The following is a 13,416-nucleotide window of genomic DNA, read 5'->3' as shown; positions in this document are numbered from 1 at the left end:
GAACGGGCTGGCCAGGCCCCCCAGCCTGCCCTGCTAGGAGGGTCGGCTGTTGGGTGAGGAGCAGGTCTGCAGGCTGTGCTGGGAGCTCGCTCGGCAGCCCCCCCCCCACTTTATTGTCTGGGGCTATCGGCCACCTACGGAGAAGGGAGAAGACCCCGGGAGGCCAGAGCAGCACCCAGCCCCCGCCATCCCTGCACAGGCACACCCAGAGATGCAGGCCCGGGGTCTGTGCTCAGACACACCCAGCCAGGGACCTTGTGGGGGCCTCACACAGGCAGCCGGGGCCCTGGTGAGGGCAGAGGGCAAGGCCCGGGCACCCAGCTACAGGGTTCCCCAAGGCAGGCCGGGATGGGGCCTGGGGCACAGAGGATGCTGGGTGGCCCCTGGGAGCCTCTCCCTGGGCCCTGGGTCTCAGAGCCCAGATCAGAGAACCTTTGAAGGTCCAGTCCCAATAGCTGCACAAATGGGCTGGGATGAGGCAGCTGCAAGCAGGATGAGCGGCCAGGCGGGGAGTGTGCAGAGGCTGCCACTTCGTGTGGGATCCAGCAGAGGGAACTGCGGGTGCAGGTACTTGGGGAGAATGCCACATCCAAGGACCCAGAGATGTCCGAGATGTCCAACAGAGGGGTAGCCCCTTCCAGACAGGAGGATGGGTGCCTGGAGCCCAACCCTGACCCATCCTGAGCTCCCTTGAGGTCCTGGAGGTGCTCAGCCACGGTGTGGGATAGAGGATGTCTGCCTGGACACCCAGCAGGATGGAGGGAACCAAAGCTCAGACAGAAGGGGCGAGGAGGGCACCAGGTGCTACAGTTCTGTACTTCGTAACACATGGTACATAATGAATTCTGCCCCCACACACACACCCATGCTCTCAGCTGTGCCTCTGGAGGCTCCGGATGGATAGATGCCAGGCCTCAAAAGGCTGCCTGTCCCCATGGGCTCTTCTGGCAGCTCCTGCAGGCTGGTGCCAGGAGCTGCAGCTTTGGGGTGCAGGGCAGAGCACGCTTTCCGAGGGGATGGCTGGCCCCCGCATCTCCGGTCTGGGCCTGCGCCCCCTGGGGCTCCCTCTCGCCACCCCCACCACGGGAGCCGCCGCTGGCCAATGAGCAGGAATGACACAGACAGGGTTCTGTACAAAACCTGAAATATTTTTACTCTTTTAAAACTTTGATCTAAGCTGCCTTAGACCTTAGGGACTCGATACAAGAGTAATATGAATTGGGAAATAAAACACTTTAATAGCCACGGTAAACTTTGTTAGAAATGTACATGTTGCCAAATAATAATAATAATAAATTTTAAAAAATAAAAGAGAGAGAACAGCTGGATGGCCGGGTTAGATTATATAAATGTTCAACAAGGACGGGAAAGGAAGCCTCGCGGACGCCAGGACGGCACAGTGAGCGCAGCCAGCGCCCGGCGAGCTTGCCAGCCAGCCTCGGGGCCGTGCCTCGCGGACACGGCCCCCGGGGACAGGCGTATAAACAAAGCTCATAAGAAATGTACAAATATAAAAAGCTACAAACATTAATAAATTACAGCATCACAAAACACAGAAACACTTCACAAGGTGCTAAGTAAAATAACTGCATCCCCACCCCCTTCGCCAACGAGAAGGAAAGAAAGAGCTGGTGTCCGAGTCGAGCCCTCTCCCGGCGCGTCTGGAGCGGGTCTCACGCACGGCTGCTGCTGCAAAGACAGACAGAAGGCTCCACACACACCCACTTGTTTTTCAGGCAATACCTTAGTTCCTAAAAGAAAAAAGTAACACCAACAGGAACAGGAAACAGAAAGAAGGAAGGCAAAAACCAAGTGTTCATCATACTCGGCAAAAAACTTGTATAAATGTTAATGACGGACTCTCTAGAAAGAAATTCCTAAAGATACTTTTACTCTTATAAAAAAGAAGTTATTGAAAAAGCTATTTACACGCTACATTCTATGAAAAATATGCTTCAGGAGATAGATCTAAAATTAAAATACAGGATTGCCTGAGAAACAACTCCAGCCCCTCTGTGTCGACGGGCGGACATTCGGTCCAGGGTCCACCCAGGGACTCGACACCAAACACGGACAGATGACAGACAGACGTGCCGGGCCCCGCGTCCTCGGGCCGCCGCGCCGCCATCCGCCCCGCCAGGCGGGGTGTCTCAGCTGAGAAGTGCTTCTCGGAGTGTAGCCGGTGAGGCAGCGGGGGCCCACCCACATGGCTTAGCCCGGGCCCCTAGGCCCCACGTCGTGGCTGGGCCTGACCCTTCCAGGGGGACCCCATCACGGCGCCCCCACCCACTAACACACTGACCCTGCTGCCGGCCCCAGCATCCCAAGAAAGGCCCTGGCCATTCGGGGCACGACACCCACCATCCGGCCCGCCGGCCACCGGCCGGGGAGCACAGAGGCCCCTCTCCTGGCCGGGCCGCACGCTCTCTGGACTGTCTGAGAATCACTCGGGAAGAGTAGGGGGGCACATAAGACCCCACTTTCTCCTCCTCTTCCTCTCTAGTGTTCTTTGCCTTTTTTAAGCCTCTGGAGGCTACCAGCCTGTGGCCAGCTCAGACTCTGGGCCTGGTGAGCTTTGGCTCACTCCTCCTTCCTCAAAGGACTCGTGCTCCCAGCAGAGCTGCAGAAGCCCTGCGATCACACCCACACTCAGGGGTGCCCGGAGGCTCTCCTGAAACTGGAATGGTCCTCAAACGGGCAGGGCTGAGTTTCGGGAACTGGTCACTCTAAGCAACTTGAGAAAGGATGTCTGTCCACTTCGGTGAGCTCCGCCTGCTGAAGTAACAGATGCTCGTATGGGGGGAGTGGCGGCCGGGAGGGGGCCAGGCCCTCCCCGGGGTGAGGCAGCACGGCCACCCTCCTGGGGGCTGATGTTCTAGCGGGGCTCCGGGGGTCCTGAGCGGAGCGGAAGGATCCTGGCTTTCCAAACTTTAAAGGAGCAGTTTTCCGTTCCGATGAATTTTCAAAATTTTCCCAAGCCTCTGCTTGGCCGTGGCCATGCCCTTCTTTGTACGTTTTCCTGCAGGCAGGGAAGGAGATGGGAAAATGCCAGGTGAGCGAGAGACCAGAGGAGCCCCTACTAGACCCCCGTTGTCTCCGGAAGATGGACCTCCGAGACCTGAGCCCCGGCCACTCCAGTCCCTGCAGAACCACCAGTGGCCAGCAGAGTGCCCTGCCTGAGGCTGCGCTGACAGGGACAAGGGACAGCATCACTCCAGAGTGAGGCCCATCCTTCCACCTGGCAGCAGGAGCCACGCTCCTCGTGTCCATGGCCAGCTGGGTCTTATGGCCAGGATACGGACAGATCAGGGGCCTGGGGAGAGTGAGAATCTAAGGGACCTAGTAGGCAGTCCCACCGCCAAATCACGTAGGGGACCCTGGATCCCCTCACGCCCCGCCCAGAGAACCCTCAGCAAACAGCTAACCACACCCCAACTCCAAGCCAGGCTCCAGTGCTGAGGCCACCAGCCCAGCCTCTGCCCCATGAGGGACCGTAGCTTTTGGTCTTGAGAGGGACCGTTTCTTCCCCACACTAGCCAAGCACGTGGCTACAGACACAGGGCCACGGTGAGACAGAGCAGCCCGTGGTCCCTGCAGTGCTGACCGAGAGCTGGGCTGCCCGCGCGGGCACGGTACCTTTGGCAGCGGTGTTGTTGGGGGATGACGCAGAGGGCCGCCTCTGTGTGAGGAAGACCCCAGGGGCCATGGGCTGGGAGGCACGGCCAGCCTGGGCCCCTGAGAAGGCTCCGGCTGCGGTGTACTCGTGATCCGCCAGGCTGCTGCTGTGCGCCTCGGGCGGCGGCTCGGGCGAGCTGCCCTCCTGTGAGGCCTGGCTGCTGGCCGTGCTGGTGGAGGCCGGGGTGGTGGAGGCCGGGGTGGTGGAGGCCGGGGTGGTGGAGGCCGACGTGGTGGAGGCCGACGTGGTGGAGGCCGACGTGGTGGAGGCCGAGGCCGAGGGGGAGGGGGTGTTGGGAGCCGGCTTCCTTTTGGTGTTCTTTTTCTTCCTGCTCTTCTGCTCCTCCTTTGAAGGAAGCATAGGAGCCAACTTCAGACGCCAAAGAGCTGGTCCCCAGCAGCAAAAAGGGATAGGCCCACGCCCGCTCACCGCAAACCCTAGAGAAGCGCCGGGGCCTGTGTGCAGACCAGCATGCCCCCTGCACGAGGGGACGTGTCCTCTGCCCCCTCACCCCCCCTCATACCCCCCCCAACAGACTCAGAGCTGCCGGGGGACCCACTGCCAGCTCCCACCTCCCCAGCCGCGCACTGCCAGGGCTCAGCAGTACTCAGACGTCCCCAACCCTGTGACAGCTCCCAGCCTGGGCAGGCTGGCCATAGGGCCGGAAGGAGCAGAGGCATCTGGGGAGCCTGAGCCCAGGCAGGGCCCCTCCTCACCTGCTGGGACAGCTTGGCGGCGGCAGCTGCCAGCCCGGTCTCGATGGAGGCTACTCTGGTGCCCTCACGCACAGGCCTGTCCTGCCTTGGCACCGACGGGCCGACCCTCGCTGTGGGAGAGAACACCACCCTGCCTGGAGCGGCCACCCATCCCCTGAAACACCTCCCAGCCTCCTTGACCCCGCCCCAGTCTGTCCCTGAGTCATGGGGAGGGTCAACATGAGCCCCAATGGGAAGGGCCCCCATGCCAGCAAGACAGGAGAGCAGGCAGGGGTCACACGGACAGTGGACCAGACCTCCACCCCACTGGCGGCCATGACCCAGCCAGGTGCAAAGACGGGATGAACTAGGTGAAGGGCTGGCTGGCCTCCTCGGAGCCCCGGTCAGGCTCCCGCAGGCAGCCAGCCCCACCAGCGCCCCTCACAGTGCCAGGGGGCCCACAGTTCTCAAGCCAGACGGATGGGCAGGGGATGCGCTGCCCACAGCACTACCTGTGGGACTGTAGGGAGCATCGTCAGAGCCTTTCCTCCGCTTGGACCGGGACTTGAAGACCGGACTGTCCTCGTCAGACTCCAGAGAGGGGTAAACTAGGGGGGCAGAGGGAGAAAGGCCTGAGCCGGCAGTGCCACTGGGGGATGGGGGCTTCAGGTAGACCACACGCACAGGCACAGGCAGCCCCAGGGAGGGCAGGGATTCGTCAGACAAGAGGCCCTGGCAGCCCCCACAGGTCCCGCCCCAGCCTGGCTGCAGTGTCCACTGCTTCCTTCTCTGCAGCTGTCGGAGGAGAAAACATCCCAAGTCCATCGGAGCGAGTGTGCGATGACGGAGCCCCATCCAGGAGCCCTGGGCGACTCCCAGGTGCCTCCACTACAGCTGTGTCCTGGCACCCAGGGCCTGCCCACCCCTCACAGGAGGCTAGAAGAGGGGCTCCCTGCTGTCTGTCCACCAGCTGGGGCCCCGCCAGCCTCTCCTTAGGAGGGCGCTCCAGGGGCAGGAGTGTGAGCGCAGGGCATCAGGACCACACCAAAGGCAGACCCTGCACCACCGGGGCCAGCATGTCGCACACCTCGGGGCCCTACACATCCCCGAGGGGCAGGCCGAGCACGCAGGCAGCTGCGCATTCCTGAGCCCTGCATGTGCGGGGCCCGGAGGACTGGGGTAGGGCGTGAGGGGTCATGCCCCTCAGGGTCCCTGCTCTGCCCCCCTCAGATGTGGGCCACTCTGGGCCTCAATGTTGTTATCCACACAGAGACACGCAGAGCAGATGGGGTCTCAACGTGTCTGTGAATATATGGTCACGTGGGGGATGGGGGTCTGGTCCTCAGAAGGCAACATGGGAATGGACCCTCAACCCAGCACGCCCCCTCCCAGGTCCCTGCCTGGGGGCACCATGGCCATGGGCACACAATGACCCCTGCACCCGCATTCACAGCAGCAGTGATCACAGTGGCCGAGAGGAGGAAGCCACCAGGCGTCTACCGGCAGCGGACATGGGCACATGTGGGGCCGTGAAGAGCCCGTGAAGGACCGCCTGCACCCAGGACCCGATGCACGCGGACGGGGAGACCCGGGGAAGGGGCCGGGGCGGATTTCCTTCTGGGTGGTGACTACGGCATGCCCTCCACCGAGTTACATGCTTCCTCAGGCCGACTTCTCCATGTCCTAAAGAACGGCCAGGGGTTGGCACAAGGACGAGCCCCAGCGGCACCGCGGGGAGGCCCCAGGGGGCAGGCCAGAGCCCGCCCGCACCCCCACAGGGCTCACCGTAGTCCGAGTCCTTGAAGCAGGCGTCTAGGTGGTCCTGCTCCTCTTCATAATCGTCCAGGTCCACGCTGTTCTTGGCTGCCCGCTTCAGCAGCCGCTTGCCCGCACTCTTGCCGCCACCCCCGTTCTTCCGGGCACCGTGGGCCACCAGCGAGCTGCCCTTGGCCTGGCCGGCGCCCCACGTGGTCTGCAGGCAGGAGTCAGAGGCCTGCAGGTTGGCCATGGACAGCATTCCCTGAATGGCTTCCTGCGTGCTGGGGGAGGCTGGGGGCTGGCTGGAGGCACAGAGAGACAGGCACTCAGCCCACGGCCCACGGCACTCGGCCCACGGCCCACGGCACTCAGCCCATGGCCCGTGGCCCACGGCATTCAGCCTACAGCCCACGGCACTCGGGCCACAGCCCATACCCCATGGCTCAGCCCACAGCCCGTGCCCCACAGCACTCAGCCTACAGCCCACAACCCATGCCACTTAGCCCACAGCCCATAGCCCGTAGCACTCAGCCCAGAGCCCTGGTATTCACCGCATATAGCCTAAGGCACTCAGCCCACAGCCCACAGCTCATGGCTCTCAGTCCACGGCACACAGCACTCAGCTCACAGCCCACACCCCACAGCCCACAGCACCCCATCCAGGCCCACAGCCCACGCACCCTCCCACCAAGTGGTCAGAAGAGAGCTTGGGGTACAACAGAGTGGTAGCTGATGACTCCCACTTAAAAAAGGCCAGCTCTCTGCCCCCACTCTCTCTACAGGGACAGAGAAGGGCACATAAGGGACATAAGGAGGCGTAAGGGAGAGGAGGGGGCAGAGAGAGGGACGTCCATTCCTGTCTCTGACCACAACTTCTCTCTCCCACCTGTTCTTTATCTGATGGCCACACAACAGCTCAGATCCTTTCCCAATGCCACCTTGTGCTGACCTGACCCCGGCACCCACTGCCCCCAGTGCCCTGCCCTCTTGCCCACCCCCCACCTCCTCCCAGTTACAGCAGCTCCCCTCCCTCCAGGACCCAGTGAGGCTGTGCCACCACCTGGCCCCGTACTCTCTGCTGGCCTGGGCTCTGGGAAGGAGAGGCAGGCCCCCTCGCCACCCCCGTGCACAGCAGGGTCCTGGATATGGCTACGCGTAGAGAGATCTCCAAGCCCAGGCCCGGGCTCCTCCAGAAGCTTCACTCTCCTTCTCAGCCCAGCAAACCCTCCCTTGGGATCCTTCTGGGCCTCCTCAGGGGACCTCCTCAGCTCAGCCCAGGAAGCTCCCAGTGGCCCTGGCCCAGCAGGCAGCTGCCCTCGGGGGCTGTTTCTGGCCCTTGTCCTTGCCTCTCACCCCAGCCTGTGGGCCACTGGGGATAGCCCATCCTGGCCTGCGGGGCCCCCAGTCAAACCACTGCATCGGGCACTCCTAAGCAGACCCTCCTTCCACTCCCTGGACCCCCAGGAGACAAGAGCAGGAGCCAGATATGGGGTGAGGGACCCATAGGCTGGCTTAGGCCTCCTCCCCATCACAGACCCAAAAGGCCCAAGGAGCAACTGCAGGGCCCCATCCTATGTTTCACCTCCAGCACCGCCCCCACCCTGCCTGCCCCATGTGCCCCCCAGGGGATCAACCAACTTTCAGGGCTACTGTGACCCCAAAGCAATACCCGAAGTGTCAGTGCACACACACCCTTCTGGGGGGGTTCTGCAACATGTACATCTCGTCGGCTCTCACACCACGCCCCCCCAACCCCCACCACCAAGTGCTGGATGCACATTTAGTAAGACCGTTAAAATGAAAGGGGCATGTGTCCCCACTCAGAAATGAGAGCTTCCCAAGCCTGGGGCTGGGGAGACTGAGTTGGCCCCCAGGGAGCACAAACACAAACCGTCCGCCCAGGTCCTGGGGGCCCCGTGAAGCAAGCTGGGACAGAAGCGGTCCTGCTGGTCATACCTGGGGTCCAGGGCAAGGGCTCTGGCCTCCTCCCACAGGCAGCCCTCCACAAACACCATCTCCCCAGGCCCCATCCCAGACACACTGGACCACAGTGTTCTGGTTTCTACCGGAACCAAATAGGACTGCAGTTCCAAAGCCAGAAGAGTGGGAAAATCAGTCTGGGCAGACCCCCTGCGGAGTCGGGAGCTCCTGGCCCCTCTGCCCCACCCCCGTGATGCTGCCTGCCCCGTCCAAGCTGCGCAGCCAAAGGGCTGTCCAGGTCCAACCAGGAACACACAGCGTCTCATTGTTGCACCAGACTGCCGACCTGCACGGAAACAGCGGGAGCCCCCAGCTGGCCCAGCACCCACGACGCTCGGCTCTCGGGCGTGGATGTGGCCCCACCAAGGCTGGGAAGACACCAGGCTTCCCACAGGGACGGGAGGGCAGGGGGCCAGGACACCCACCGCGAGCGCCCCCCCCGGAGCCAGCGTGGTCCCAGCCCAGCTCCGCCACCCCCGAGAGGAGGCCAGTGGAGCCCAGGGCCGCACGTGGCATGGGCCGCCGGTCTACCCACATGGGCCGGCGAATCAAGGGGCAAAGTCGAAGCAACACACATGGAAAATAATCTCTTAATCCTCCAATTATCATACCAGAATCCTCTCCCCTCACCCCCCGCAGTGAACACTCCACAAACCATCCACAAGAAATTAACATATTTCCCTCCATTTTTTTTCAGCTGTTTTTTTCACAACAGTGAAAACTTAAAACAGAGCAAACGGACCATCAAAAACTGACCTGCTCTCCAAACGGGGGAGACTGGAGAGGAACTGCCCGCGGCAGGCAGCAGGGGTGGGCCTGGCAGGCACGTGCGCACACACGCGGGCGGGTGTGAGGGCACATGTGCATGTCTGCAAAGCCGTGAGCAGCACACCTACACGCTGGCCACCCTCCTCCCTGGGGCTGAGCCCATGCCACAGGGCCGCTCCTGGAAAGGGGGTCACAGGTCGACTGCCCCCAGCACAGGGGCCTCAGGCCAGGGTCCTGACATAGCACATCTGCCCGAGAGGGGCCCATGTCTGCAGATGGACAGAAAGCCCTGGGCACTGAGCGGGGGTGCACACTCAGAGGGCCACCAGGAGGGTTGCCAACACCCCCAGCCCCCTGCTGCGCCCCCAGAGAGAAGGTGTCTCTGGCTGTCTGGGAACCCAGCCCGGCGCACACCACAGACATTCCCGAAAGAAGGCCAGCCGTTTCACCAGCAGAAGCCCTTCCCAACACAGCCTAATCCGCTTCCCTGGGCTCCAGCGTCTGACGCCAGCCAACGGTGCGGCCTCCTTGCCAGCTTGTGCAGCTCTGGGACCTTGATTCTGGACCCAGGTTTGGAGGCAGATTGAGAGGGCCGAGCACTGCTCAGGCCGTGTGAGCCCCACCTTCCTCAGGCAGGTCACCCCTGCCGGACGTCACCACCCAGCACGGGGGACCGCACGGGGGACCTTCTGGAGTCCCCACCCCCGGGGTCTGTCATCAGGCAGACAGGGGATTCTGGCCCTGCCCGGGCCGCCTCCTGGCAGCGTGCCCTTGACCCAGCTGTCCTGCTGAGACTTGCTGCTGTCCCAAGGATGAGCAGGGCAGTAGAGGTCCCCTGTTGGGGACGCCCTGACCCCTCAGTTACGTCTGCGGTACTTGTGAAAATCCCCTGTAAAAAAAAACCAACCACAAAGCTTAAAAACCAAGTTTAACTGGATGGAGAGTCTTCAATCAGGACCATCACCACAGAAACGAGCGGAGGCCCTTCATCCAACAACGCGCAGAGGGGTCCATCCATCCATCAGGGTCCTGGGCTGGGCAGGACTGGGCCGGAGGGACCCTGCCACCCGGGCCTCTCCGGCTGCAGCGAGCGGGCTCCCTGGACGCACCCGTGGCTCGGGGCCATCTGGCTTGGGTGTGGTCACCTGGGAACCCAGCAGCTCCAGCCCCACCTCTCGGCTCTTCTGTCCCCAAGCTCGGAGGCGACCGTCTCCCTCCCTCTGGGTGAGGTCTCTGCCGCGCTGGGTCCCAGAGACACCAAGTGCCCTTGCCCAGAGCCCAGCCCTGCTCCTCCACTGACTCCCGAGGAGGGCAGCCCCTACAGACGTCTCTCAGGCTCCCCCCATCTACACATCCAGGAGCTCCACAGACCTTGGGGGCCAGTGGACCCAGCCCCCACTCATCGCCCTGGCGGTCCGGCACCACCCCTGCTGGGGCGGAGTCCTGCTCTGGCTGCCCTGACTCCGGAGGGGGCCCAGGTTGCCCCCTCACGCCCACTGCTACCACCACCACGCCCCACCTTGCACAGGGCCCGGGCCCTCTGCACACCTGTTGGGGTTGTACTCAAGCGCTCCGACCTCCTCGCTGGCCTGCAGCAGGTCCAGGATGCCCGCCGCCGAGCCCACGCCCTCCTTCTTCACTTTGGCGTTGCGGGTGGGCTTGGTGTCTGTGTCGATGTGCAGCGAGCCCTCGTCAGAGGAGTCGTCACTCTGCTGCGGGGATGAAGCCACAGGTCAGAGGCAGTTTGGGGGAGAGCTACTGGTTCCCTTTGGCCATAAAAAGACGTTTCTCCAAGTCTGCGAGGAGCTGGCCCTTGGAATGCGCACCGCGGGCAGGGCTGGGGCCAGGGCTTTCTGCTGGGACTGCCGGCCTCCCCAAAGGCAGAGCGATCTTCACGCCCTGCCCTGTGGCCCCATGAGCCCCAATTCTGACCACAGATGCGAGAGGAGCCGTGTGGCTGGGCAGGAAGCAGATGGGAGCTCACGCCCGTGCTCGGGGACCCCAGTCAGGCCCTGGCTGCTGGCTCTGTGGGGACCCTGGCCTCCTTGGAAACAGCCTCCGTGTCCTGGGTTGGAGGTGGCCTGACTTCAGCTCCCACAGCACAAAGCAAGGCCTGGCCCCACATCTCCCCATTCGTTATCTTTGAGGGCGGGGCGGCCACTCACTGAGACCCACGGACTTCCGTGTGCTCCGTCTTCATCCCTGCTCTGTGGGGCCCATGGCCAGAACCCAGGCCACCCTCCCCGTGAAAATGCCGGAGACAAGGCAGAAGGTGACCCCTTTCGCAGTCCCCACGCCAAGCCGTGAGGCCCGTCCCACTGCATGGCGGGACTGCCCGAGAAAGGGAAGGACCCCTGGCTTGGCCTCCTGGGGCCCAGCACCCACGTCCTTACCTTGTAGAGTGCCGAGTCCAGCTTTGGCTTTGAGGCGGGCGTGGGCAGTGGCTCCTTCCCGTCCAGCAAGACTGAAACACAGCAGACGTGCGTCTGGCAGAGGCCTCGGGACCACGGCCCGCTCCCCACCTCACTCCCCACCCTCGCTCCCTCACTCACAAGACAGATCTCTCCTGGGGGCGCTCCTCTTCCTCCTGATGGGAAACTCGTCGATCTTGAGCTCCCCGTCGTCCGACACGTACTCGTACTCGTCCCGCACCGGCGGGGGCTTGTCCTCCTTGAAGCTCTGCACGGCCCCAAACACGCCTGGGCTGGGCTGCGGCTTGAGGGCCTTGGAGCTGGGGCGGCACGAGTGAGTCATTCAGTGCTCCCCCTGCACTCCATCCCGGGCCTCAGAGGACCAGCCGCTGGCCACACACGTCCCCATCCCACAGCCTCCTCCCAGCCACTGTGGCCCCGGCGAGGACGGCGCGTGGCCCCGGGGTGCATGCCCGGCCCTTTCTTGGGCTATTAGAAGGCGTGCCCCTCACCGCCCCCTGCCCTGGGGTCCAGCACAAGCTCAGTTTCAGACGGAGCCAGCGCCGATAGCCTGGGCTCCCCTCATGGCTATTTCAGAGAAATAAATTGCGCGATCTTTCGTATGGGCCTTCCTGTCAGCGCAAGGCAGGGCTCTGGCCGCACCCAGCAATGAGGACAGTGGGCCAGGACAGGGCCTGCATCGGCTGCCAATGGGGGCTCTCACTCCCAGGCGGCAGGGAGCCCTGTGGGAGTGGACGGAGCAGGAGCACCCGCTGCTGTCACCCGCTGCTGTCACCTGCCGCTGCCAAATGCGTCCCCAACGCCCCTGGGGCCCGGCACCTGACCTTCAGATCCATCAACAATGTGCTTAGGGCCACGAGGTAGGGCAACGGGGCCCTCGGACCACCCCCATCCCACCTGTTGGCAGAGCAGCCTCAGCACGATGCTAAGAGGCCTCCGGTATGACGCCCCATCGCACCCGGCTCTGCAGGGCCCCATTTCCCCACCACCTGCAAGGACACTGAAGCCCATGGCAAAATGCTGGCCCCCTTCCCACTGGGATGCGCCACTTCCCCGCCGAGGGGCACACACCCCAACTTGAGACTCAACAAGCAAGTGCATGGCTGGTCCAGGCTTCTCAGCAGGCGAGGGGTGGCTGGCTTGCGAAGCTGGTCAGCAGACACACACCCATTCCACAGTCTAGACGCAGACATGCCCACTCCCACACACACATGCCCTGCCAGGCTGGGTGCTCCACCTGTCAGCTCAGTGCCCCCCCACCTCCAGGAAGCCCCCCTGATTTCTCAGGCCCCAGAGGCCCCAGAGATTTTTCCTCCATAGCCCCCATCTCAGCCATAATTTTAGGTACACTTGAGAATAGCGGGTTCACACTGCTCTCTGGGCCCAAGGCCGGGACCCTGACCCACCCTACCCAGCCCAGGACAGCAACTGGGCTAATAGCTGTCGAGTCACGCTCTTCCCCTCTGCACCACCCCCATCCCCACCCATCAGAGCTATGAGCCTGGGAGGCAGGGAAGGGGTCTGCCTGCTCAGGAGGTGAGCCTCACCTGGGAAGCCCTCTGTGAGGGCATGTGTGTGTGGGGGGGGTGGTGCACGTGTGACGGGGGAGGGGCACGTGTGCATGAGGACGCACATACCCCAGCAGTCTCTTGTTGAAGGAGAATGAGAACTTGGGGTCCTTGCCCCCTGACAAAGGGCACTTCTCCAGCCTCTGCTCTTCCTCCATCTTCAGTAGGGAGTCAGGTTTGCTGTTCTGAAAAGCAAACCCAGGACCGTCCTTGAGCCCCACACAGGCAACCAGTAGGCAGAGGTGCTGGGACCCTGGACAGGCCAGCCTCCTCCCTCTGATGTATCATCCTGGAAACCCCCTTCTCTGCAGCCCCTGCACGGTTCGGCTCCAGGGAGTGTGAGTTCAAGGTGGGCTATCCATGAACTCAGACAGTGATGCACTTGGCCCCTTTGGCCAGAAGGCACCCAACCCTATGGACGATGGCCCCACAGAAGCCACACTTACACCCACACCTTCACTGCCCGCCCTGGGGACAGGAGGAAACGCGCCTCCACTCATACCACCAAGCCCATGCACAACACCCCCACCCCCTTCTCA

General features: G+C 62.9%; 1 protein-coding gene across 2 annotated transcripts in view; it reads right to left on the bottom strand.

Annotated features, from left to right (window-relative positions):
* Nucleotides 1-1,127: 1,127 nt before the first annotated feature.
* Nucleotides 1,128-13,416, bottom strand: part of PHF2 (PHD finger protein 2) — a 69,042-nt gene continuing 56,753 nt past the window's right edge. Inside the window, exons 14-22 of one of the 2 annotated variants that reach the window (XM_044266061.1) lie at nt 12,947-13,062; nt 11,430-11,608; nt 11,271-11,341; nt 10,426-10,589; nt 6,157-6,431; nt 4,884-4,979; nt 4,393-4,502; nt 3,637-4,021; nt 1,128-3,019 (exon numbers count right to left, since the gene is read on the bottom strand). In XM_044266061.1, coding sequence (XP_044121996.1) covers nt 2,931-3,019; nt 3,637-4,021; nt 4,393-4,502; nt 4,884-4,979; nt 6,157-6,431; nt 10,426-10,589; nt 11,271-11,341; nt 11,430-11,608; nt 12,947-13,062 — 1,485 coding nt within the window. In that variant the 3' untranslated portion in view covers nt 1,128-2,930. The remainder of the gene's footprint in view (nt 3,020-3,636; nt 4,022-4,392; nt 4,503-4,883; nt 4,980-6,156; nt 6,432-10,425; nt 10,590-11,270; nt 11,342-11,429; nt 11,609-12,946; nt 13,063-13,416) is intronic. The other variant, XM_044266062.1, reaches the window with a different exon arrangement.

This window comes from Neovison vison, chromosome 9, assembly GCF_020171115.1.
Source record: "Neovison vison isolate M4711 chromosome 9, ASM_NN_V1, whole genome shotgun sequence".
NCBI classification, from domain to species: Eukaryota; Metazoa; Chordata; class Mammalia; order Carnivora; family Mustelidae; genus Neogale; species Neogale vison.
The sequence above is the reverse complement of the archived record's forward strand: the minus strand, read 5'-3'. Positions and strand labels throughout refer to the sequence as shown.